The sequence below is a fragment of the Nymphaea colorata genome, chromosome 5 (genome assembly GCF_008831285.2).
Source record: "Nymphaea colorata isolate Beijing-Zhang1983 chromosome 5, ASM883128v2, whole genome shotgun sequence".
NCBI lineage: Eukaryota > Viridiplantae > Streptophyta > Magnoliopsida > Nymphaeales > Nymphaeaceae > Nymphaea > Nymphaea colorata.
The window spans coordinates 26,046,473-26,072,468 of record NC_045142.1 but is presented as its reverse complement, the minus strand read 5'-3'; the positions used below and the strand labels follow the sequence as shown (position 1 = coordinate 26,072,468).

At 40.9% G+C, this 25,996-nt stretch overlaps 3 protein-coding genes and 1 pseudogene across 5 annotated transcripts; 3 read left to right on the top strand and 1 right to left on the bottom strand.

The window, feature by feature from the left end:
* Positions 1–4,458: 4,458 nt before the first annotated feature.
* Positions 4,459–6,522, top strand: LOC116253889 (pectinesterase-like). Its single transcript, XM_031628875.1, has 2 exons — positions 4,459–5,488; positions 5,607–6,522. Exons 1-2 carry the CDS (start codon positions 4,510–4,512, stop codon positions 6,275–6,277), a joined length of 1,650 nt encoding a protein of 549 aa, XP_031484735.1. The 5' UTR covers positions 4,459–4,509; the 3' UTR covers positions 6,278–6,522.
* A 3,723-nt stretch (positions 6,523–10,245) lies between these two features.
* LOC116255286 (probable pectinesterase/pectinesterase inhibitor 41) lies at positions 10,246–10,982 on the top strand (annotated as a pseudogene).
* A 1,931-nt stretch (positions 10,983–12,913) lies between these two features.
* On the bottom strand, positions 12,914–19,199 carry LOC116254170 (sucrose synthase 4-like). Of its 3 annotated transcripts, none has more exons than XM_031629349.2 (10): positions 19,010–19,198; positions 17,863–18,908; positions 17,520–17,712; positions 16,536–16,654; positions 16,190–16,406; positions 15,841–15,936; positions 15,405–15,578; positions 15,017–15,133; positions 14,734–14,900; positions 12,914–13,167 (listed from the first exon to the last, which is right to left on the bottom strand). In XM_031629349.2, the coding sequence occupies exons 2-10, from the start codon at positions 18,021–18,023 to the stop codon at positions 13,143–13,145; spliced, it is 1,269 nt and encodes a 422-aa protein (XP_031485209.1). In that variant the 5' UTR covers positions 18,024–18,908; positions 19,010–19,198; the 3' UTR covers positions 12,914–13,142. The 3 variants fall into 3 exon arrangements, with proteins under 3 accessions (XP_031485209.1, XP_031485210.1, XP_031485208.1); XM_031629350.2 differs by having other exon boundaries at positions 12,914–13,274; positions 19,010–19,196; XM_031629348.2 differs by lacking the exon at positions 12,914–13,167 and adding an exon at positions 13,386–13,767 and having other exon boundaries at positions 19,010–19,199.
* Positions 19,200–19,400: 201 nt separating this feature from the next.
* LOC116254169 (nucleolar GTP-binding protein 1-like) lies at positions 19,401–24,108 on the top strand. The gene is made up of 2 exons (XM_031629346.2): positions 19,401–21,747; positions 23,809–24,108. Exon 1 carries the CDS (start codon positions 19,665–19,667, stop codon positions 21,726–21,728), a length of 2,064 nt encoding a protein of 687 aa, XP_031485206.1. The 5' UTR covers positions 19,401–19,664; the 3' UTR covers positions 21,729–21,747; positions 23,809–24,108.
* The last annotated feature ends 1,888 nt before the right edge of the window (positions 24,109–25,996 follow it).

The following is a 25,996-nucleotide window of genomic DNA, read 5'->3' as shown; positions in this document are numbered from 1 at the left end:
ATGCATATTAGAGTATTCGTCCAGTACCTTCCGTGACATTTTTCTTCTCTTACTTTTTTCACATGAAAACAGCATAAGTGACATCCTTTTCTCTGACGTTCGATCTTGCATAAATTGAGCTTCAACACAACAATTGTGTAAAAAATTAATCTGGACAATCTAATAAAAAAAATTCATGCAAGAGCAGCCGTTTTGTTGGATTTTTTTTTTTGTTTTGTTTTGATTGACTCAGAAAGAAACATCAAGAAAATGTGTACATTACCATTCACGTATGTAACATCTCATATTCTTGTCTTTCAGATTCAATTTCTAATTAATCGCATGTATAAAAATGCAGATTATAATATTCGCCGACTACCTTCCTTCCGTGACATTTTCCTTTTATTTTTTGACATGAAAATAGCATCAGTGACATCCTTTTCTCTGACGTTCGAGCTTGCATCAATAGAAACGTCAGTAGAGACCCTTTCTCTATGTGAGAACTCCAATTGAGCATCAACACAACAATTGTGTAAAAAATTAATCTGGAAAATCTATTAAAAAAATTCATACAAGTTAAATTCAAAATTATGAAAGCGTCACCACAATGGAATGTAAAAAAAAAAGAGTTTGACAAGATCTACACACTGGAGAGGGAATACAAACCGAGCATGAGAAACTGACGCCCGATGCGAGTCCGCACTGTCAGAAATTTTTTTAACTGGGTCCAGAGTATTAGGAACAAGATACAAAACAACACTCTGTCGCACACTCAAGAGGAGGTTAGAAGCAACAAGGAAGAAGACAATGATTTACGTGGTTCGGAGTAATAATCTCCTACGTCCACGGTCGTAGAGATTTATTGTATTCTCTCTCTCTGATAAACACATAGACACACCCACAGAAGCGGCGGCCATCCTCTAAACATAAGGATTAGGGCAAACCCGCATTTGTACAAAATGACATATATGCCCTTACAATATGTCATATGAGTGTCCAGTATGAAACAAGTTCCATACACCAACACAGAGCGTCTAAGGCTTATGGATATAGATGTAACCCGTGTGGTGCCGTAATCCAGCTACGTCTCGAGTAGGAACATAATCGTCGTTATGCATGCAGGAATGTGTGACGGAATAGTGTCACTATGTGAACATCTTAATTTGAAGCAGTTCAAAAGTGGACTCTTCAATGCGTGACTTGGGTGGAAGTAACTTGCACGTTTGGGATTGCCTATGGCCTTCTTTGGGTTCAAACCAAACGGCGGCTGAGTATTCAAACCCAGCATGCCAAAGTCCATTGGGTCCAAATTGGTGCCTGAAGATGGACTGAACCCAGTGCTAGTAAGTAGATGGTTGAAAAGACGAGCACCTCGAAAATCTGATCCACCAAAATTGGTTTTACTCATTCCTTGTACTATATGTATATGGTGAATGAGTTTAAAATATCTCTTGCACTTCTACTCATACCCTTCATTTCTTTTCCCCGTTTTTTCTTCTTGTTGATAGATCTTACGGGAAAAAGAGAATTCAAAATCAAGTCCTAAATTCGTGGGATTGACTCTTGGCAGAATCAGAATTGGAAGACTTGACAGGATTCGATAGGAACTACTCAAGAATCTGGCGACTGCGTTCCATTAGTGGTTGCTCAAGACCGCTGCTAAAGCTGAGATTTGCGACCACAAAAGGACGGGGGAACAGCATCTGGTTTGGACTCACTAATATTATTTATTATTCATCCCCTCCAACTCCAATCCATTAACTAAACTGTCCTCTGCAAGAAAGCTGACAGGGACGCGAGCATCTGACATGTTGTGTACATATGAAAGAGATGTTAATGTAGCGACTGATTTTAGTAGAACCTGTTTATATTTTAGCCATTCAGAACATCCACCATTTAGCAGGATTGAATCGCCGTATAAGATAATTAAAATCTGTCACATAAACTACGCCAATATTTTGTTGCAATTTTATCGTATATCTCCGTAAAGACTATCAGTCGTTATGTGCAGAAAGCCGAAAGTCTGAAGTGCTATGATCAACGTTGGCAACAGTTGAAGCTGGGCGATCAATGTCTGTGTAGGTTACTTGCACGTCTAAGATACTGGTAACTAACCCTTTTAGGTGACCAACTACTTCGATCGATGCTTGAAAATCTTCAACATCTAATCCCAATCCCATTCCGCCAACTTTATCTTGCTAGTCGCAACATGTGACCAACTTAATTTTCTTCCTCATAAATCTAGTTTAGCCATGCATGAGAATACCATTCGTTCTCTCACATAGTTTTGGACGTCATGTATATATATATATATATGTGAAAGAGAGAGAGAGATTATCAGCTTGACTAGTTCATTAAAATTAATATTCTAAGGAAATTAAAGGGATTCCTGAGATGACTTGAATTTTTTGTTTATGGTGGGGCCGTGGAAAAGCAAGAACAGCTTGATTTTGACGTGACGATCGTTGCCAAACACACAATTTTTGTTTTCTAAATTTTAACCAATATTCTGATTTGATCCTATTGAAAAAAACAAAAGAAAAAACCACGGTCCGAATACAATTGGGACAATTGTCTGTATGGTTTTGATGAACGAATCGATTAATGAACCCAAGTTAGTAACATTGGCCTGCTACGGGCACCATCTTTACACGTAACAAGGTTAGAATCGGGCTGAATCTTCGAATTGGATCGATATACAGATCTGTATTGGATGAGATCGGAAGATAAGAGTACTTCTCCAAACATTAACTTTTTTTGGTCTGCTTCTACATACATAAAAGTGTCGCAAATATAGACAGGGTGGTGAGTGTCCCGGGTCAAACGGGTCGCACATGTCCAGAACACCGCACAAGTCACTGCATGAGTTCACAGGAATATTTTTGTCATTTTATAAGTACTTATTTTCGCCTTTTTTTTTATTTACCTTTATATTGAGGTATTACTCTTTTTGCATAAACGTCATCCAGTCTCCAGTCTTGGTCGTTCATGACTATTATAACGTCATTTTCATCAGCAAAGGAAACTTCACTTTAAATTCAACATCCTTTGCATCGTTTGATATTTTTATTGATTTTATTGCGACATAGCCGCCTATTAACCGCATACGTATAAATTTCACGTGCGTTTGGCATCTGAAAAATGACAAGGCGCCCCCAGAGAGGGGGAGAGAGAGCCGTGATGGAACATTTTTCGTAACTTTATTGATTTCTTTAAATTAATATACATATTCTCAGCATGCATTTGTCACTTCCAAATATCGTTGAACTGACCTTTATCAATGCCGTCCCAAACATGTGCGTTGAGAAAAATGGTGAGCTAACAAAGTCTGTATTTCGACAATGTGTAAAATGTTTTGCTAACTCACTGAATAACAAAAGTATTCATGTGATTTTCTTACAAAATATATACTCAATAAACTATTAAAAGTTTGAAACCAGCCACACACACACACACACACACACATATATATATATATATATATATATATAAGAATTCAATTATGGGTACTGAGGCACCTGATCAATAATTCATGTTGACAGTCATATTCGATCAAGGGTGGTCCAAGAATTTGATTCCTTTACTAAATTGCAACTACCCAAAATGTGGTTTGGTTACCAACAAGAAAGCAAGATGAAGAAAAGAACTCTAGCTAGTCAAGAAAAGTGTTATCCGGTGCCAAAATATAAATGCAACTTATTTTAAAGAAGCACTTCAAGTACACATAAATACTTGTTTACGTAATGCCTTATATCAAACTTTTTTTCATATTATGCTATTTTTCCATATGAATTAAAGATAACGCCAGGAGTTTGAGCTAAAAATTTTTGTTTATGGGACACTAAATATATAGTTAACAAAATTTCAATTGATTGATCTTGAAGAAAAGCAGTATCTATATAATTGGAGGGATCAAATGAACCAGCACAAACAACCCACTAATGTCGATATCTCTCCCAATATATAATTTTCTACCTTCATTCTTTGTTCATTGATTTTTTCCTTAATAAAAGGAGGCATAACCTCGGGAGTCGGCAGGCCGATGATCGGATCGATAACTCTCCAAATCGCATCTGCAGCACCACATTAACGACTCGAACTAATAATCAGATTTGGATGGTTGACTATCAATAGCAAGTCAGATTTCCAGCATGGTCGTAGAAAGTGGTTGTTTGGGGAAATTTCCTCTCCAACTCTTTCCGTGGGAACTGATTCACGTTCAAAAGCCCTACTTTCCTGGTGCCTCCATGGCCGTTTACCTTCATGCACTTGGATTACGACCTCAGAGAGAGAGAGAGAGAGAGAGAGGATCTTTTGACTGATTATTCAAAATTGGGATTTTGACTATTGAATTATTGTGGACTGCTACTGGTCAGACTAAAATCTTCAAGTTGGCAGCGCCAACGTCCGCCTGCCATGACATGCAGATCGTTTATATATAGGAGCGCCTTCTCAGTTCTCACCATCCCATATCACCAATACAAGAGCTTTGGATAGCTAAAGGCGTCGCAAGCTAAAACACCAATCAAGATGGTGCCCCCTGCAACGACCTCGACCATGAATTTCATCCCCCTCCTCTTCCTCACCCTCACACTCTTCTTCCCTTCCTCTATCTCTCAAAACTTCAGTGCTCCTGGCCCCGTCACTCCAGACCATGCCTGCACCTTCACCACCGATCCTTCCTTCTGTCAGTCCCTCTTGCCTAGTGAATCCCTATCCAACTTCTACGGCTACGGCCGGTACCTCATCAAGAAGTCCTTACAGCAGTCAGCCACCTTCTCTTCCCTCATAAACGAGACCATAAGAGATAAGGCCGCCCTCACCCCACGAGCGGCAGCGGCTCTCGAAGATTGCCTGCTGCTCTCCGAACTCACTACCGATTTCTTGGTTAACTCCCTCTCCACCCTCGACTCCTGCGACTCCACCAGCCTCGCCCAAGACCAGGCAGACCTGGTCCATACCCTCATGAGCGGCATCGTCACCAACCAGCGGACTTGCTTGGATGCCCTCACCCAGGCGTCCTTCTTGCAGCGCGGCCATAAGTTGTATGCTCCGCTGATGAATGGGTCCCAGCTATACAGCGTGTCGCTCGCCATGCTCACAAACTCCTGGGCATTCAGGCACAGGAAGGCCGTCGACCCTGGCAGGAAGCTGCTGGACGACCTGAGAGTAGGCAGCGATGGTGCACCCGCCTGGGTGAATCGGAACATCTTCCATTTCGCCGCCGGAAGGAGGATGGCACTGCAGACAGTGGGCAGCGTGGTGGTGGCTCAGGATGGCAGCGGCAATTACCGAACCATCAGTGAAGCCATTGCTGCTGCTCCGGCCAACGACGGAAGCAACGGTTATTATGTGATCAACGTGAAGGCAGGAGTGTACCAGGAATACGTCACCATACCCAAGACCAAGAAGTACATAATGATGGTCGGCGACGGAATGGGCAAGACCGTCATCACCGGCAACCGTAACGTCGTAGACGGATATACCACCTTCAATTCTGCAACCCTAGGTGAATTTTTCTCCCGAATTTGCTAAATATAGGCTACAAAGAACGTTGCACCATGATTAATTTGGTAGGCATATAATAAGCAGTGTTTTGATATGATCAAATCCTGCCATTGTCACAGCTGTGCTTGGTGATGGTTTCGTGGCAACCGGAATCACGGTTCAGAACACGGCCGGGGCTGCCAAGCAACAGGCAGTCGCCATGAGAAGCGGTGCCGACCTCTCCACTTTCTACCAGTGCAGCTTCGAAGGGTACCAAGACACTCTTTACACCTACTCCATGCGTCAGTTCTTCAGGGACTGCAACATCTACGGCACCGTGGACTTCATCTTTGGCGATGCGGCCGTCGTCTTCCAAAACTGCAACATGTACGTCAGGCAGCCGTCTTCAGGGCAGTTCAACACAGTCACGGCTCAAGGGAGAAGCGACCCCAACGAGAACACGGGCACCTCCATCATCAACTGTAACATCTTGGCTGCATCCGCACTGGGGGGTGCTAAGACTTATCTGGGCAGGCCATGGAGGCAGTACTCGAGGACCGTAGTAATGCAATCTAACCTTGGCAGCCTGATAGACCCTGCTGGTTGGGCTCCTTGGTCCGGCACTTTTGCTCTCAGCACCCTGTACTACGGCGAGTACAGCAACAGTGGCCCGGGGGCGGCCACCGGCGGCAGGGTGACGTGGGCCGGCTTCCATCTAATGGGCGCTAGCGATGCTAGCCGCTTCACAGTTTCCAATTTCGTACAAGGAAGCAGTTGGCTGCCGAAGACAGGCGTGCCATTCACAGCGTGATGAACTTTTGTTTGAACCAGAAGCGTTATTTCAAAAGCTAAGGAGCGCTTAGTTAAGAGTTTGAACATTTTCTGTAGTTTTCCTTTTAGGTTTTTGCATTAAGCCACGATACTCTTCATTTATTTATTCATCTGTTGCTAAGAGGCGGTTAGCCTCTCTGTACTTAGCTAGCTTGTCCTTTCCACACAATACATAAGCTATGTGCTTCGAAGTATTGTACTCGACGTGCAGGATCTGGAAAAAGTATACCGAATTCTTATGATTTTCTAAGCTTGTCTAATACTCTCTTTAATTTTTTTTTTTAATTTGTATCTTCCGTTTCATTATTTTTGTTTGTTGGCACGTTATGTCACTCTTTGGATGGTAGCGAATAGAATAAGTAACGTGTTTTTCTCGACAAAATTGAAAAGGACGTGCACTTATCCTGTGCTCGAAGAGGATACCCTCGTTCTGTGGGGAAAGTTTTAATTTTATTTAAACCAAGAAGAGATCGCATGATAATGTCTACCTTATCATATGAGGATATATTTCGTATTTAATTTCATGAGATATATCAATTAAACAAGCACACTGTAACTAACTTCACACTTCTCTGCTTTTTTTAATAGGTCTAACGTTTTTTCATCTACCAGCATCTCCACTGACGCTTGCTTTTTCATCGTTGAAAACTTCTGTGACATCCTTTTCTCTGATGTTCAAGCTTGCATAATAGAAACGTCAGTAAAGATCCTCTTTTTCTGGCGACTCTTCAATTGAGCCTCAATAACAAAAATTTTCTTTTATAATAATCAAGATATTCTATTCCAAAAAATTAATACTAGTTAATTTCAAGGTATGCAAACTTGAGACAAGCATGACCCGATAAAGCTTTTATACATGCTCGGAACAAGAAGATCTGAGGTAAAGTGGATAGGATATGCAAGCTTCACCAAGATGGGTGAATGTTGGTGTATGTTGATCCATACTGAACACTCATATGCAATATCGGAGATCCAACTGAGGGTTTGCCTTAATCCTTATGTTTAGAGGGCATATATGTCATTTTTTATAAATGCGGGTTTGCCCTAATCCTTATGTTTAGAGGATGGTCGCCGCTTCTGTGGGTTGTTCTGTTTGTTCATCTGAGAGAGAATACAAGAAATTTGTGCGACCGTGGACGTAGGAGATTATTGCTCCGAACCACGTAAATCATTGTCTTCTTCTTTGTTGCTTCTAACCTTTTCTTGAGTGTGCGACCGAGTGTTGTTTTGTTTGTTGTTCATAACACTACATGCTGAAGGGAGAATCAAATTGGGCAAGAGAAACTGATGCCCGATCCAAATCCGGACGGTCTGAAAATGTTTAACTTGGTCCCAAACGTCCAAAGCATTTGGATATGGACCTAACCCGTGTAGTGCGGTTATATATCCAGTGGTATTGCTGCCTCGATCGGCTACGTCTCAGAATCTGTGAGTGAATGGTGTTACCATGTGAACATATTAATTTGAAGCAGTTCAAAAGTGGGCTCTTCTTCAATGTGTGGGTTCAGTGGAGGTAACTTGTACGCCTTCTTTGAGTTGATGCCTTAATAAGAGGCGGGTCATGGCAGTCCTTTGATGGACTAAACCCGACGCTAGTAAGAACAAGATTCAAAAGAAAAACACTTGCTCTCACACACCCTTCATTTTTTTTCCCCATCTTTTTCTTCTTGTTCGTTGATCTTAAGAGAAGAAAGAATTTAAAATCAAGTCCTAAAACTAGAGATGACAATATCTGGTTTTGGACTCACAAATTCCCTTCCTATCGACTAACTAAACTGTCCTCTACAAGAAATGAAAGAGATGCTGATGTATTGACTGCTGTTACTACAAACTGTTCAAATTTTAGCCATTGTGAATCGGCATTTGGCAGGATTGGATATATATATATATATATATATATATAATTGAAATTTGTCACAGTTCGATGGCTAAAAATAAAAAACTAATATCATTCTAGTTTTATGGCATGTCTCTAGAAAGACTATCAATTGTTATATATATGTAGGATACCAACATTGGCAATAGTTCAACCTGGGCGACCAATGTCTGTGTAGGTTACTTGCACGTCTAAGATACTGGTAGCTAACCTTTTAGGTGACCAACTTAGATCGATGCTTGAAAATTTTCAACATGCACACATTCCGCCTACTTTATCTAGCTAGTCGCAACATGTGACCAACTTAATTTTCGTCTTCATAAATCTGATTTAGACATGCATGAGAATACCGTTATTTCGCTCACATAGTTTTGGACGTCATGCCGCGTCCATTAATTATGCCAATGATTTTGACGTGGGGATCGCCACCAAACACACGGATTTTTTATTTAATTTTTAGCAATATCATGATTTAATTTGATCCTATTGAAGAAAAATAGAAGAAAAAGTCACGGTTCGAATCCAATCTGGGCAATCGTCTGTATGGTTTTGATAATCGAATCAATTCATCAACCCAAGTTAGTAACAATATTGGCTTATTACGGGCAAGGGCGAAGCCAAGGTAGGGCCTGCACAAGTCTCGACAGGACTCAGCAATATAGAACACCACAGCTCTTTTAACACCAACTGCCATGAAGCCAAGGCTGCCACTGACCCAACAAGAAAACCAACTACCAAAATCTGCTGGTAACTACAAACTCCTTCTGAAACCAACTGAAAACCAATATGAAATTCTGCTACTACTGAAAGGAAACTGCTATGCTACTGAAAACCAAACTGCAATGAACTGAAAACTGACGGCCGATTCCTCAAGAGTACGCCAATTGATGGGACCTTAGATCCGCCGTCGGTGAATTCGCTTACCGAATGTTGGTCCCTCCCCAAGACCTCTCGAGGTAGCCGTAGACTCAAACAAAACCTCCCTGCTTGACTTCACATGGGCATTTCTGTCTTTCTCTAAAAAAATATTTCTTTTACTTTTTTAATTTTGTTTTGATAAAGGGGTTGTTATTATTTTTCCACATTAAGGGTATTCTAGTCATCCGAACACACTAAACCCACTTGTTGTGGGCTTGTTGTGGGCCTGAACTTTGAAAGCTCAAGCACCCTATGTCTCTTGGGTCCGGAGTTACAGGCTAGGACTTGCTGTTGTGACCAGTTACAACTTTAATTGGCAAATAAAAATGAAGATGACTCAAAGATTGAGGCATCTAATTTATCCCAACTTTTGGAATAGATTTATGAAACATATAAAAACTGTTCCATTTACAAACGGGTCCCTAAGAACATAAAAAGGAAAATATTCATTTACAAGAATTAGAATTAATAAGAATCATATGCTTTTCCACGGTCAATAAATTGAATTCCAATAACAATAACGAACAAAGTATAAATTAATGAGAGAGTAATAAGCGATGGGGGTGAATTAAATTAAATTTACTACAGACTCTTAATATTACAAATATATACGCCAATTAAATTAATGTAACTTTAGAGTTGATTCAGCTATATATGTATGAGAAAGAAAGAGAATTTAATTCCTTGTCCCCGTGACACGATATAAGTGGAAAAAAAGTTCAAAGCGGAGTATTTTGATATAATAATTCAATTATGGGTACTGAGACACCTGTTCAATAATTGATGCGGAAACTTAATTCACAATCATATTCGTTCAAACGTGGCCCAAGAATTTGATTCCTTTTCTAAATAGCAACTACCCAAAAGGCGGTTCGGTTTCAATCTAGAAAACTCTTATCCGGTGCCAAAATGGACCACTGTTCAACTTCAGATCAAGAGACACTCCATATACCAACTGGTTACCGTCATGCTTTGCAAAAAAACTTTGTTCATATATTTTTCCAACCGTAACGTCGTCGACGGATATACCACCTTCAATTCCCCAACCCTAGGTGAGCTTTGTTTTCCTGAAACTAACCACGTATAAGCTACAAAGTACTTAGCACCTTGATTAATTGGGTAGATTTATAATGAACAACGTTTTCGCCTGATCAAATCCTGCCACTGTCGCACCTGTACTTGGGGATGGCTTTGTGGCGACCGGAATCACGGTTAGGAACACGGCGGGGGCTGCCAAGCATCAGGCAGTGGCCATGAGAAGCGGCGCCGACCTCTCCACGTTCTACCAGTGTAGCTTCGAAGGGTACCAAGACACTCTCTACACACACTCCATGCGTCAGTTCTTCAGAAACTGCAACATCTACGGCACCATGGACTTCATCTTCGGAGACGCCACTGTCGTCTTTCAAAACTGCAATATGTACGTCAGGCAGCCTGGCCCCGGACAGTTCAACACTGTCACGGCTCAAGGGAGAAGCGACCCCAACGAGAACACGGGCACCTCCATCATCAACTGCAACATCTTGCCTGCTTCAGCTCTCAGTGGTGTGAAGACTTATCTGGGCAGGCCATGGCAGCAGTACTCGAGGACGGTAGTGATGCAATCTAACCTTGGCAGCATGATAGACCCTGCTGGTTGGGCTCCTTGGTCCGGCACTTTTGCTCTCAGCACTCTGTACTACGGCGAATACAGCAACAGCGGCCCGGGGGCGCAGCCATCGGTGGCAGGGTGAAGTGGGCCGGCTTCCATCTGATGAGCACAAGCGATGCCAGCCGCTTCACTGTGTCCAATTTCATACTTGGCTGCCGAAGACCGGCGTCCCATTCACCGCGTGATTATTTTTTGTTTGAACTACATGCGTGATTTTCTTAGTTAGAGTTCTGACATCTTCAATTCTTTTCCTTCTACCGTCAGGTCATGGTATTCTTCATTTGTTTATGCATCTGTATTTAAGAGGCAGTTAGCCTTCAAAAATTTAGATACCTCGTTCTTTTCGCGTAGTACTTAAGCGATGTGATTCGAAGTATTGTACTCACGTGCAACATCCGGAAAAAAATATACAGAAAGTTGATTCTTATTTTCTTAGTTTGTCTAATTTCTGATTGAATTTTTTTAAATTTCTATTTTTTCCGTTTCATTATTGTAGTTTGTTGGCACGTTAGTGTCACTATTTGGATGGTTGCGATTACTGTTACTGAGATTTTGCTCGACAAAGTTGAAAGGGACGTGCGCTTACCGTTTTTTTGGAAATCATTTTTTTTTAGTTACACTGAAAAGAAATAGCACGAAAATGTGTACCTTACCATGTAATATGTCATATATTGTCTTATAAGATGGTACCTTTCATATTAAATTTCTAATTAATAGTATTCATAAAAAATGAAGATACATCAATTAATCAGGCACGCATGACATGCTTAATCTTCCGTGACATGTCTTTGCGCCATTACTGACACGACTTTTTCCGTCCATCAAAAGCAAATACCGGTAACCCCTCCATTTCTTCCGTGACATTTTTTTTCTCATGTTTATTTAACATGAAAATAGCGTCAGTAATAGCCATCTGCACTTACACTTGCCTTTCGGCTATACTGTCTACGAAAAAATTGTGCACATGAATGTATTATAGTCAAAATACTACTGTCTAAGTAAAAAAAAAAGATTATGAAAAGGTTAAAAGTCTAAAGACATATACTTTTTTTTTTACAAAAAAATTTGAAAATACCTTACTACCCGTTTCTTTTTTCATTTAATTTTTACCAACATTCTGATTTGATCCAATTGAAAAAAAAAATAGCGGTTGTAATCCAATTGGGCCACCCGTGTGCATGGTTTTGATAATCGAATCAATTCATCAACCCAAGTTAGTAACATTGGCGGGTTTCGCGCACCATACATACATGTAAAAATTGGTTGGAATCAGTGTTGAATCTTCAAATTGGATCGAGATCCAGATATGTAATGGATGAGATCAGATGACGAAAAGAAAATGACAAACAGTACTTGTCCACACATTCATTTCAATTTTTTGTCTACTCCTACCAAAAATTGTAAGCTAGAACTCGTTTGCGCCCGTAGAGGAAAATAACATCTTTAATTTCTGGGCGAATAGGGACAAATGGAGCCAAGATGGTGGGTGTGCTGGGTCAAACGCACGCCTCATATGTCCAGAACATCTCACAAGTAGCCCCATGAATTTGGCATGGCCATTTTTTTCTTCTTAAAAAGAATTTCTTTTACTTTTATAATTTTATGTTATCTTTTTTTTAAGGTTTTTTTTTCTTCTTTAAAGGTTTTCTGGTCATGAAGGGGGAGTCCTTATTATTTTCAGGAATGGGACAAAGCCAAACTAAATCATAATACCAAAAATACATTATATAACTAAAAATTTTCAATTTTTTCAATGTATTTTTTTTTTTAGTTAGCTATGGTGGAGCCACGACCTTCCACCACGACCATGTCCAATTTTCTTCTTTAAAGGTATTCTGGTCATGAAGGCCTAAGTTTCTTTCTTCTTCTTCTTTTACTTTTTGAACCGACAGTGTAATCTCTCCGGCGATGAGAGTCTGAGGGATGGAAATGCTACTGCTGTGAGTGAGGTAGCTAGATGGTTTTCTCTTGGTAAGAAAAGGGTGAGGCGTTGAGGCTTGTTTATAGGGAAGTTAATAATTGAGCAACTACATGGAAAACCAGCGGTTGCTGTGGGAAAACCACCGGCCGATACTACTGTATAGAAATCAACTTAGGCTTCGATTAAAGTATGCTGAATAAGGCTATAGAAAATGAAATGATTGAAAGCGAATTAAAATTGCAACAGGAAAAAGAAAATGCAACACTATTAATGACTCACAAGTATTCGTCATTTTGTTCTGAACTATATAACAGCTTTCGGATTGCTCCATGCAGTGTGGTTAACCGCTTTAGCTTGTCTGAGTATGGAAAATAAATGCTCATGTCGCAGCCAGGAGATACGATATTGAACTTAGGATCAAAAACGTCAATGCCATTAACAACTCTGTACAATCCAGGAAGAGTAAATGCACAACAGCTCTAATATTGTCCAATAACATCATCGCTGAAACAAAGACCAAACTTAATGTTATATGCCAAGATACCATGCAGTGTGGTCAGAATCAGCAGCATTGGCAGCCAATGCAAATCGATTACCATGCTAGCCCATATCTGAGTGTAAAAAAGTAAAAAATTATTTCATTAACTATTTTAAAATAATTATTAGCTCATTTTTAACAAAAAATAAAAAAATGGCTAATATGGACAACGCCATCATGCATATCAGTGAAAAGTATCATTTTAAAGGTTTTATATACAAGAAGGGAACTTACATTTACAGTATTGATATCAACAACAAAATGACATTCTATGCACGTCAGTGGTAAAGAAATCACTTCCACTCATAGGGAACATTCATAACGAAAACCATACACATTCTAGAAACATGTGCCATTCATGTGCAAGGAGTGACAGACGAATCTGACGAAACACATAGATTTAACTATACTTTGCTAGGACAACAGCTGATGCCATTCTAACCGACCTAGGGATCACAAGCAAAGAATGATAAAAACAAGGAAGAAAGAACACAAAAATTCACATGGTTTAGACTAAACACTCCTACTTCCACGGCTGCACCACATTCTCTTTTCTCCCGGTTCTCCTGTTTATAATAAGAACGCTTGATGAAAATTACAGTTACACATATACCTTCAACAGGAAGTAGACTCCATAACGTAATATACCTTTCAGCTTTGTTGACAAAACGTGTGGGATCATTTAGACAAGGAAACCTTTTGTCCTTTTGTTTTCTAATACCTCAGGAATGCCTGAATGTCAATTCTGGGTATTGAGTAGGGGTACCACATAGCTTTGATAGAAAAAGGACTTTTGCAAATGAAACGTTGGCCCTTGTTCATTTGACCTTTTGCATGACAAAATTTTCAGAAATATTTACTTGATTTTATCCACTGATTTTCCTTGCTCTTACTGCATTTAAATATCATCACCTAAAACTGATTTTACATTTACATGCATACAAACATTGATTCCTATTGAAAAACTTAGCTCCTTTCAGTGCTTTCACTGCTAATCTGTTAAACCCTTTTACTAGGTTATAAGTAGCCGAATTTAAAAGCCTGTAAAAATATACAGATATATAAAATCTTAAGTTACTTTCAGGATGAACATGAGTCCAGAAAACCTTTTCCCTATCTTAGTACATCCTGTGCTTTCCCCTCGCAATAATTTAATTTTTTTTATAGGAACTAACAGTTATTTCATGCTAAATAATTGCCTAAGCAATATCATGCTGTTAATATGGCCATCCACTGTAGTGATAGATGCAAAATCATGACCTAGGACCTCCACGAAACTAATTTACATTTACCAGTTTAACACTTGACCGTTCGTAAAACCTGAGACATTTTTGTACAATAACCTGAGAACTCATTAATGGCCCAGGTTATGGAAGAATTAAGGGTGCACTGAATCTGATGATCCTATTCCAAAGAATAAAAGCATCACAGAACCAAGAAATAGAATACTTTCAAGTTATAAGTCCATTAAATAGATAACAGTGATCAAGGAAATGAAATTAGAAAATGCTTCAAAGAGATTGAAAGCGTACCTTCCTGCAATCTCCTGGAATGTGCTAGTGATAATGAAATCAGAACTGTTCATGGCAATTAGATCAGCAGTATATTGGCAAGAAAAGTGATATCTGTTATCATATTTTCTCCAATATATATCTGAATCTGGATACCTTGTTTTCTCTAGACCATGTGCAATGGTGCACTGCAGAGTGAACCAAAACCCAAAAAGGTCAACACTATACACCTTCACATATAAAAGGAAGATAGACATAGTCAACCAATACAACAAAAAATAGGCTAATCTGACGAGTGACATGCCTGTGTAACTCCTAGTTTGTGAGATAGCAAAGACGCCACAAGATTTCCATCACTGTAGTTGCCAACAATCAAATCTGGTGAAGCTTGCAACTCTGCAGCAATTTCACTGGCTGCATCCTGTATGATGAGATGGAAATACTCAGAAACCAGAAAATGCATTTACCATAGTGAATGATCAAATGTGTTAATTTCATACCATAAATGGACCATTAACAAAAGAGCCAATTTACGCATTAGAATTTTTCAGAATTGATAGAAAATACTATTCTAAAACTGTTTTACCTCTGAAAATTTCTCTAAGTAAGGCCACACATCCAACATTGAAATCCACTTCCGGAAAATCCCATTCTTTGTTTTGAAAGGCACTACTATTCTAAAACTGTTTTACCTCTGAAAATTTCTCTAAGTAAGGCCACACATCAAACATTGAAATCCACTTCCGGAAAATCCCATTCTTTGTTTTGAAAAGCACCCGCAGAATATGTGCATGCTGAGTTCCACTTATTTTTTCAAGACGTCGGCTACATGTTGTCCCTTTAGCATCAGGTATCAACCTAGTCACCTGCAGAGAAGTGATATGTAGCCATGTCTAAATCTAACAGAAACCTAAGCAACATGCAGGAAACTGGAAAATATCATAAAGAAAATTACAGATGATGCCCCCTTAAAGAAACAAGAAACAAAAACACAGCTTTGCCCCACTTTACACAAATGAAGCAATATATCGTAATCTACAAAAAGGTGTTAGATCATTTATGACAATATATCTACAACAAAAGTTCGATAACTGTCTAATAGTAAAGACCACAGTGGATAAAGCTTACCACAAGTATTTTCGGACTAACATTCAGCCCTTGCTTTTTTATTCTACTAATCATCTCAGTCTCTAAAGCGCGAACTTGGTGCAGTATATAAACAACCTGAAAATAGAAATAACACCAGCTGATTTACAACAGTAGGATTACAACAACATGTTAACAACAAAACCATACATCACTGTTTACAACTAAGCGACATACCTCAGTTCACAATTAAACAAGTCACTTTTAGAATATATCTCAGTTGACAATTAAACAAATCTTGTTTAGAACATAAAACATATTCCAATTCGCAATAAAATGGATCAGTTTAAAACCAATGACGGCTCTTCCAAATGTTTGATAATAATATTACCTGTCCACCAGTGTCTGGCAGGCCTAGAACATTTGCTTGGCCGAAGTATCCATGAGGAGAAAGGATCACAACATTAAACACCATAGGGATCCTTCCAAGAAATGCCTCTAAAGTTGACGGATCAGGTGCTTGTAGTATATCCAAAAGTAATCGGACCATCTCCAAAACTGATTGAGCTGTGTTACCCCAACCTCTTGCTAAACCCAGTTCCTGAAATCTGATTTCAAAATACAACAGAAAAAAGAAAAAACTGCCACATTGTAACACTATCCAGAATTATCACGGCCATTTACCTTGTTGTTTTATGGTCAAAAAACTACAAATAATGAGTTCAAAAATCGCTTACTTATACTCAAAAACAGAAAATGGTACATCAGAGGAAAACTTAGACAAACATTGCTCTGCCTTCGAGAGGGCTGACTGAAGACTGGCCAAGGTCTTTATTCTGTCCGTTACCAACAGCACCTTCAAAATTTATCACAGTAAACCATCACCTGTTTATGACATTGTCTTTTAAGCAAAGGTACTAACAAACTGAGAGTCAGAGAAAGAGGGAGAGAGAGAGAGAGAGAGAGCTTTCATCAACATTGCAAAAAATAATCATTTCCAACAGGAAGTTGGAAGGACTATAATGCTCTGATCAATTCAATCAGAAAAACAAAAACCACCAAACCAAAGAGAAGAGAGAGAGAGAGAGAGAGGGATGCAATCCTGATTTGTGACAGAAAAACATTAGAAAAGTTGCAAAGTAGTATTTACGCAGGAGCATGCTGAAATATCATGCACGCTGATGCATTAAAAATTAATTGGGCATAGAAAATGTCTAGCTTATAAACACAGCACGTGAAGACTGTCGAGTTAACCTGGATTCACTATATCTAAATGTGGTTTTATAGATAACTCCTTCCAGACTATATTTGAACACAGCCTTAGCCTGTTCTATTTCTCAAATCTACAAATTACAGACTGAGAAGTAAAATGGATGGATTACTATATCAAGGTGGAGACCAACAAAGAAGAAGAAACATCCTAAGACTTGAACTGTCCATCATGAATAGGTTAATCTACACCTGGAACCTCTGTGCCATTCACTAAAAGAATAAGATCACCAACATAAACTAGTGCGCCCCTATTTAGAACTAGGATAAAAAATGTGATATCAATACATAAAGATATGACTTCTTGTAAGCAATACAGCTTATTCACCATCAATGCCTCAAAGGAAAATGTAGGCTTCAGAAGATTTTGACATAAATCATACAATCTGAAAACATTAAGGAAAATGACATACATGTCATTATTTAAGCATCAAAAGGAGAAGACAATTTACATGTCCTTTATACTTGTGTGCTTGAAGGAAATCGAACAAAGGCTCCATGGAAGTGGAATCATGAAACATTCTTGATGAAAGATGACGGTTAAGAAATTGTACGCCATTTCCAATCCATGATGGCTGGCTTGGACGAGGAAATGAACTATTAAATGGTCCAAAGTCCAACTCCAGCACGTAATTGTCTTCAAAGCTGCACAAAATGAAGACTAAAATTTAAGTTCATCAACATCAAGTTATAGTTTATTGGAAACATTAAAGATGAAAAAAAGAGAATAGATCTGCCATAGACAGAAGGTTTAGGCCAACCGTCAAAGATCCTCAAGGTTTGAAAAACGCAGACCTTTCATCCTCAAGGCGTTCTTTGAACTTCAAATACTCCGCTATATTCAATTGTTCCACATTAAGCTCATGAAAGTTAAAAAGTACAAATTCCCAAACTCCAGGCCTTGGTCGGATGGCCATCGCAACATATGGAGGTAAAACTATAGATTCCTGCAACATATCAAATTCAGTACTAACAGCAACTCCCGTACATCAACCCAGATTATTTTTAGAGATTGGAAAGCACATTGGAAACTTCCGCATTTGCATGTTCAAGAAGTAAAAAAACGAGGACATCACTTTGAGGTGTGAGGGGGGGGGGGGGGGAGAGAGATTATATCCACCTGCGTGCAACTCAAGACATCCTTGAAAGATCCATCACTAAGGCTTTTTAGCCCATCATCAATAGGAATTATGCTTTCAAGCTCATCAACCAGATGATGCGGTTGTAGAATACCCTTACTTTGATCTACATACCCTTTTAGACCATCTCACACGTTGTTATTCTTGGGCAATGATTCATACTCTGTTCTTCAAAAGATTATAAAAATGAAAAAGGTAACCTCCATGATCTTCATCAAAGCACCAACCCTAGCAAGTAAAACTTCACTAACCTGAAGACGACACTCCTAAAACCCCATTTTTCCAGTCGTAGTTTTCTTACAAAGAGCAACCCAACATCGCTCAACTCCAATTCACTCGCGAGCCAAATCCAGAGCAGCAGTTTTAATGCATAAATTAAGCAAGTCCCCTGTTTCCCTGGATGTTTATTTCCTTCCTCCTATCCTGCTTCCAACGATCAAGTCTCTTATCATCCTCAGCAAGCTCTTCTTCCAAACTCTTCTCTCGGAATCGATCCTAGCGATAGAAGCCAACACCTCAATTGCTCGCCCTCGATGGCAACACGATGCCATCATCTTTCTCAAAATCTCGCAGAAGCAACTACAATTCATACAGTACCAGAAGCAGCATATCTGCCATCTTATAGGATCACCTTCTCTCGAACAAAGTTCGTACAAATCCCGCCAAGCTTGCTTGAAGCAGAAACTCCAACGATCAAGACAACTAAAGCGGAAACATGAATCGTTTAAGGACAATCTTAACAGAACAAGTCGACCGATAAAATCACCGCGACGTACACCAAACGGAAAAGAAAAAGAAGAAACCTGGAAAGGAGGTAAGCGAGATCGTTCCGGTGAGAATAGAGAGAGACCTTGATCTGCTCTCTCATGCTGACCATTCTCTTCAGCCCTGGATTCTCCATGGCGTTCTCTGCTCTCTCTCTCTGCGAAGGGACGCAGATTGGAAGACGCTGGAGCTAAATCCACGTTGCACCTTGCGAAGTCGTAAAAATGATCCGACCAATAAATGCTACTTTTATAGCTATTGTCGCTTTGTGTACATAACAAATATGAATATGTACATTACATGAAAAAAATTTCGACCGTTGAGTCGATTCGGAAAAATTTTTTCGGAATAATATTTCCACTGAAAACGTCTAAACATATTTCCAAAAAATAAATTTTTTAGTTAGGGCACGCTCTTCGCCTCTTCTTCCTCTCTCAGTTCCTCTCTCAGCCACCGCAGCCACTTCGTCCTCACGCCCCTCGCCCGCAGCCGCAGGTCGGCAGCCCTCTTCGTCCTCGTCCTCACGCAGCCGCAGGTCGGCAGCCCTCTTCGTCCTCAAGCAACCGCTGCTGCCGCGAATTCCTCACACGCAGTCGCAGCCCTCTTCGTCCTGACGCAGCGTGGAGACTCTTTCTTCCTCTCTCTCGGTAGGGTCTGCCGTCCGCCGGTGGTTGGAGAAGAAGGGGGAGAAAAATGATGAAGAAGATGACGGTCGTGTCGTCGGGAAAGGATCTGGTGGACATTGTGCTGTCGCGGACTCAACGGCAGACACCTACGGTGGTGCACAAGGGCTACGCTATTTCCCGCCTCCGGCAGTTCTACATGCGGAAGGTAAAGTTCACGCAGACTACCTTCCACGACAAGCTCTCCACCATCATCGACGACTTCCCCCGCCTCGACGACATCCACCCCTTCTACTCCGACCTCCTTCACGTGCTCTACAACAAGGACCACTACAAGCTCGCCCTTGCTCAGGTGAACACCGCTCGATCCCTCATCGGCCGTGTCGCCAAGGATTACGTCCGCCTGCTCAAGTTCGGCGACTCCCTGTACCGCTGCAAGTCCTTGAAGGTCGCTGCACTCGGTCGGATGTGCACCATCGTCAAGCGCATAGGTCCATCCCTCGCCTACCTCGAGCAGGTCCGCCAGCACATGTCCCGTCTCCCCTCCATCGACCCCAATACCCGCACCATCCTCATATGCGGCTTCCCCAACGTCGGAAAATCATCCTTCATCAACAAGATCACTCGCGCCGACGTCGACGTCCAACCCTACGCCTTCACCACCAAGTCCCTCTTCGTCGGCCACACCGACTACAAGTACCTCCGCTACCAAGTAATCGACACCCCCGGCATCCTCGACCGGCCGTTCGAGGACAGGAATATCATTGAAATGTGCAGCATCACCGCCCTCGCCCACCTCCGTGCTGCCATCCTCTTCTTCCTCGATGTCTCCGGCTCTTGTGGGTATACCGTCAAGCAGCAAGCCTCCCTTTTCCACAGCATCAAATCCCTCTTCGCCAACAAGGCCCTCATCATCGTCTGCAACAAGATCGACCTTCAGCCCCTGGAGTCTCTCCCGGAGGAGGATCGCCTCCTGGTGATGGAGATGAAGGAGGAGGCAGCCAAGACGGCTGCCACTGCGGGAGGAGGTGGGGAGGAGGACAAGGTGCTTCTGACCATGAGCACGCTGACGGACATCGGGGTCGTAGACGTGAAGAACACCGCCTGTGAGAGGCTGCTGAACCAGAGGGTGGAGGTAAAAATGAAGTCCAAGAAACTGAACGAGTGCCTGAACCGGTTCCACGTCGCGATACCGAAGCCCAGGGACAACAAGGAGCGGCCTCCGTGCATTCCTCAGGGCATACTTGAGGCGAGGGCAGGGGAAGCTGCTGCTGCTGCTGCTGCTACTGGCGATGGGGAGGAGGCAGCTAAGGTGAAGCCCGAGGGAAGGAAGCTTGAGAAGGATATTGAGAACGAGAATGGCGGAGCAGGTGTCTATTCTGCCAATCTGAAGAAGCATTACATTCTTGCGGACGACGAATGGAAGGAGGATATAATGCCGGAGATCTTAGATGGACACAATGTCTACGATTTCGTAGATTCTGATATATTGGCACGGCTTGAGGAATTGGAGAGGGAGGAGGGCCTTAGTCTTCAGGCAGAAGAGGGCGACGAGGACGAGGAGATGGAGGGAGCAGAATTGACAGAGGAAGAACAGAAGGTGTTGGCAGAGATCCGAAAGAAGAAAAGCTTGCTCATTCGGGAGCATCGGATGAAGAAGAGCACGGCTGAAAGCAAGCCAATTGTGCCGAGGAAATTTGACAAGGATCGGAAATTCACTGCTGGGAGAATGGGTAGGGAGTTATCTAAATTAGGTATGGACCCTAGTGCTGCCGTTAACAGGGCAAGGAGCAGGTCTGTGACTAGGAGAGGAAGAAAGAGGGAGAGGTCCGGTGCGCCAGGTGGCGATGGTGGAGCTGATGCCATGGATGTGGATGACGACCAACCTAACAAGAAGTTGCGTTTGCGAGATAGATCAAGATCCAGGTCAAGACCTCCTTTTGGTGAAATTGTCCCTGGGGAAGGCTTCAAGGATTCTGCCCAGAAGCAGAAGGCCCTCGCTCTTGCGAAGAACTCTGCCAAGAAGAGAAATAAGGCTGCCCGACGTGGAGAGGCCGACAGGGTTATTCCGAACTTGAAGCCCAAACATTTGTTCTCTGGAAAGCGTTCAATTGGGAAGACAGACAGAAGATAAAAAGTTGTGTTTGGATCAGGTAAGCACCTCTTAATCTGGGAGGATTATTTTGTTTGACGTAACAAAGCTCGTGCTGAATCTGGTATTGTTCCGTTCGGTTAATTATCATTCAAAATTTTATGTGTTTTAGTGACAAGGATTTTGTTTTGTCAGAGTTTGTTAAACGTTGATTGATTTGTTGTTGATATTGCTGTGCGTTGAACTAACTGCCATGGTTGTTCTTGTATCATGAATTGCCTTAACACGGAGTTGACATAGGTATAATTAATTTGACCTCAGGTAGTTCGCAACAATTTAATGTTGCTTTGAAGAGCAAGTTGTGTCATGGTTGCTTATTAACATAAACCGAATAAAAGGTTGGTGTATATTAGAGCTTTCAGCTGGTTTAGCGGTCCAATGTCATGTTTTCAAAGCGAAGACGCTTTGTGGTTGTGCATTGTTGAATTCTGACTGCCCCAAAAGTCATGGAAAGAATGAGTTGATATTTATTATGCACTTGCTGAGTCCATCATTATCCACTGTTGTGGTGGACAAGTAAATAGCGGAAAATAAATTAAAGTAGCTTTTCCTGATTTGGATGGTGCATGTCTTAATGTGTGGGGATTCTGGGGAATGTGATGCATGACCCTGATTTAGTGCTTATTGAGGGAGTCACTTTTGGTGGTGCTGCTAATTGCACACATTCCATGGTTTGGTTAAATGAAGTCTTAAGCATGGGCCTTTTTGAGCTCAAACATGGTTGGTCACATGGATTCTGGTCAGTCAAGCTTGAATGGTGTAGATAGGATGACCCAAGCAAAATATTAACTAGTTAGCATTTTTGCTTTACATTTATTTATATTCAAATTAGAGCAAAGATGCATTTTCTAACAATGTTGATTACACCAGTACGACCAATTTTGTCAGCACAAACGTGCATGACTAATCGTCTTCTCCCATGGTCTGGTTTGAGGGGAGAAATGCCCTAAATTAGGTTTTCAGTAACATCTGATTTTAGATATTATTTTGACATTTTGAGAAAGATGTTGAATTCAATTGGACAAAACTGTCAAGATGGGAAGGATAGGGAACCAGTATGGCTGAGGATGGACTTTGCTGCAGATTGTGATGGTGGATTGGTTATTGCGGTTTGGGGTTCGAACTCCTTAGGCTTGTTAAGGCAATTCCACAACTTGGGCATCCATTACTGCTTGTTCTCTTATTTCTTATGCAGGATCTACCTGTGGTTCTTTTTAAGATCAGACATAGAGATTGTATCTGTAATGATAGGTTTGTTATAACAAGCAAAAGTAGCGGCCAAATGGCTAAATGAGAATCTTTACCGCTGGCCAATATCCCTTTCTCTTCCAAAAAAATTTCTGTGGTATGCTTTATAATTTTTGAGGTATGTCATTTGGAAAAAAAAGTGAAGTCAATTAACTTTTCTAACTACTACTTTTATGAGTGGGGAACTGGGATGCATGCATGGGGTCAACCTTGGTGATCAAATCTGGTCAATGGAAAAGAAAGTTTGTTCCTAATTTCTGTAATGGACAAAGAAGAACGAGTTATATGTTATGTCAGTTGATTTCTTCTGGATAATAAAAGATAAAACTTCTTGAACCACTTCTTTTTCTTGTTTTGATCCATTGGCTTCATGTCTAGAATCATTTATTCGTCCAGGTAGAGAAAAGAAAACTATAAAAAAAAACCCCTAGTAACAAACCCATGGAGTACAGTTCCTATAAATGTAGCTACAACTGCCTTATTTGATCGTTGCTCCATTCCCTGTTGCACATATCCTCCATTTTAGTGCTTCTCTTGTCCTCTTCTGTGTAGTAGGTCGCATTTTGAATTCCATAAAAATACTCAAATTCTCAAATCCTTGCTGATGCCTGCTTCCATTTAGCATAGTCTCTCTCTCTCTCTCTTGCTCCCACTACTGCACACAGTACACAGACTCATGCTTGTGTGTGGAGACATACATGTTATTCATTCATACTTACATTTAGATACACACATAGTGGTACTCAATGTTTTCAATTGGCGTTGTTTGTTGCGTTCTTCTTTCCTATGTTACTCACGCGATATTCTTTTCCAGGTTTTCATCGATATAAATGGCCTAATGCCACCTGTGATGAACAAAAGATCCAGTGTGCATATGTTCTCAAACATCCACAAGTGGTGGCCCATCTGGATATATAAATAACTCCAGAGTTGCAGGGGGAAATTTTGTCCTTTACCATTGTTTCTTTGATAGCCGCTGTCCCTTTCTTTTTCTTTCTCTTCAGCTACTACTTTGATATCCCAATTTTGTCAGTGAGGATGTTTCCATACCATAAAATTATTTGTGCTGTGAATTTTAACAAAAAATTAATATTATATCTTGTTTGTTTTAGAATGAGGATTCTCGAATTTGTTCAATGGCTTTGCATGTCCAAATTGTTGGGGGTCTGGGAGCTGTTTAGTAGTTTGGCAGATGCAGGAGCTGATACTGCAGGCAATCAGCTATGCACTATGGCCTTCTGAAGCTTGGTCGAAACATTTGCCTGCCTGGTTGTCAGGATTGACGTACTGTTGCTTTAGAGATCGCTCTTGAGAGTCCCTTGAAAGTGAAACATAATGGTGTTATATTTTTCCTGATTGTCAAAAACGGAGGGCCTGCTTCTGTGACCATTTTCCTGCTAGGACTTCCGAGGTTTAAAACAATCAAGCTGCATTGCTTGCAGTTAGCTTTTCTATGTTTTGCTGTGGTTGCTTATTAATATATATCATCACTTCTGCTTCTGCTTTGTGACGATTCATGCTAGGGAATGCCCCTGTGTGTTGTTTATTATATGTTGTGAGATTCTCAGGCACATTCATGGTTCAGGAATCACAAGACTTTCATGACAATTGATTGTTGTGCCTCTGAGCAAGTCGCAACTATGATGAACTATCTTAAGTTTCAGAGGGTCGTCATTACCATTGAACTGAACCACTGGTTGCAATTTAGTTTTCTTTATGCAGTGTGTTACTTTTCTGTATTGGTCATTAGGAACAAAGGTTTCTGAGTTGGTTCCTTCAGGTGATCTTTCTGTAAGAGAGCAACTTTAGAAGTATTCTTGTTCCTTGGTCTCTCATTCAATTCCCCTTGAGCCATGCGTTCAAGATCTAGTTTCTTGGGACGTCTTCTTATTAATAATGGACTCCAAAAGTTGATGTGAACAAGTGCCATTAATTTTTCTAAGTGGAGGAATATGCCATACTCAAGAGCTAGCGAACATATGTCATCCAATGGTTTGGCATGAGACTACATTTGAAAGGTACGGTATCTTAGAAGCTTTAGAAAATGGTGTTCTCTTGGTGTTCCAAGAGATGTTTAAACTTTTACACACATGGAAGGCTAGATTTCCAACAATGGTTTACTAACAGGGGAGTCAAGAAATGCAGCTTTTCCTCAACAGCAAAGTATGTTGATCTCGTGAACGAACTTGCTGCGATACGTACTGCGGCCGCTCAAAAAGAGTGAGGAAAGGCACATCTCGACAGTCTGGAGGAAAATTCAATGGTTCACGAAGGAAAGAAGATACTGTTATTATGGTAAACCAAATTTGCATTCAGATTGCTTCCACAAACCCCAAATGTTAGAATATTGCTGTGATGGCTGAATGCCGCACTCTTAGCTCTGCCTGTGTGTTTCTGGATGAGAAAATGGATGATGACTAACTCTCTGGATTTTCCTGGATTTCTTCTCTAGTAGAAGGGATTGAATGCAACTTTGTATCAGGTCATGGATGAGTAATCTAACAGCCCTATAGCCCTACTATAGAGAGAATTGTGCCCCACCCTTCCTCCAGGCCTGTTTTTGGTGCTTTAAAGTGCCACCTTCAATGCGTGGTAACTTGTACACTAATAACCTCTTTAGGAGGTTGATGCTGCTAATACTTGAATTGGAGACTGACCATTTATCAGCCACCAACCCACTTAGCAGCCACCAGGTACCAATTTTCTAACTGAATTAAGCATAAGGGGACAATCTTATGACGTAAAGGGCAAGCCACTTTGTGGGGTTCGTTCAATAGATAATCCTGGACATACTCAGGGCATTATTCCCTGGGCGTCCGCTTTGTGGTGGCGGTTCTTCCATTTTTTGAGAAAAGGCTCCATTTCCCGTATTTATCTTGCACTGATCTTTTCAGCAGAAAAAACAGCAAATTTGTGTAGGCTCAACGACATAAAGCGATCAAACGAGATCTATGTTAAGCATGCATCATTGTAGGATACTCGTATACGATCAAACGAGATCT

Coding starts and splice junctions, on each gene's coding strand:
- LOC116254170 (XM_031629348.2), bottom strand. CDS start 18,023: ATGTTGCAGGAATCTATAGTTTTACCTCCATATGTTGCGATGGCCATC. Junction 17,713..17,862: donor GAACGCCTTGAGGATGAAAG/GTCTGCGTTTTT, acceptor CATTTTGTGCAG/CTTTGAAGACAATTACGTGC. Junction 15,937..16,189: donor TGCCAGACACTGGTGGACAG/GTAATATTATTA, acceptor TTCTATTTTCAG/GTTGTTTATATACTGCACCA.
- LOC116253889 (XM_031628875.1), top strand. CDS start 4,510: ATGGTGCCCCCTGCAACGACCTCGACCATGAATTTCATCCCCCTCCTC. Junction 5,489..5,606: donor CTTCAATTCTGCAACCCTAG/GTGAATTTTTCT, acceptor CCATTGTCACAG/CTGTGCTTGGTGATGGTTTC.
- LOC116254169 (XM_031629346.2), top strand. CDS start 19,665: ATGATGAAGAAGATGACGGTCGTGTCGTCGGGAAAGGATCTGGTGGAC.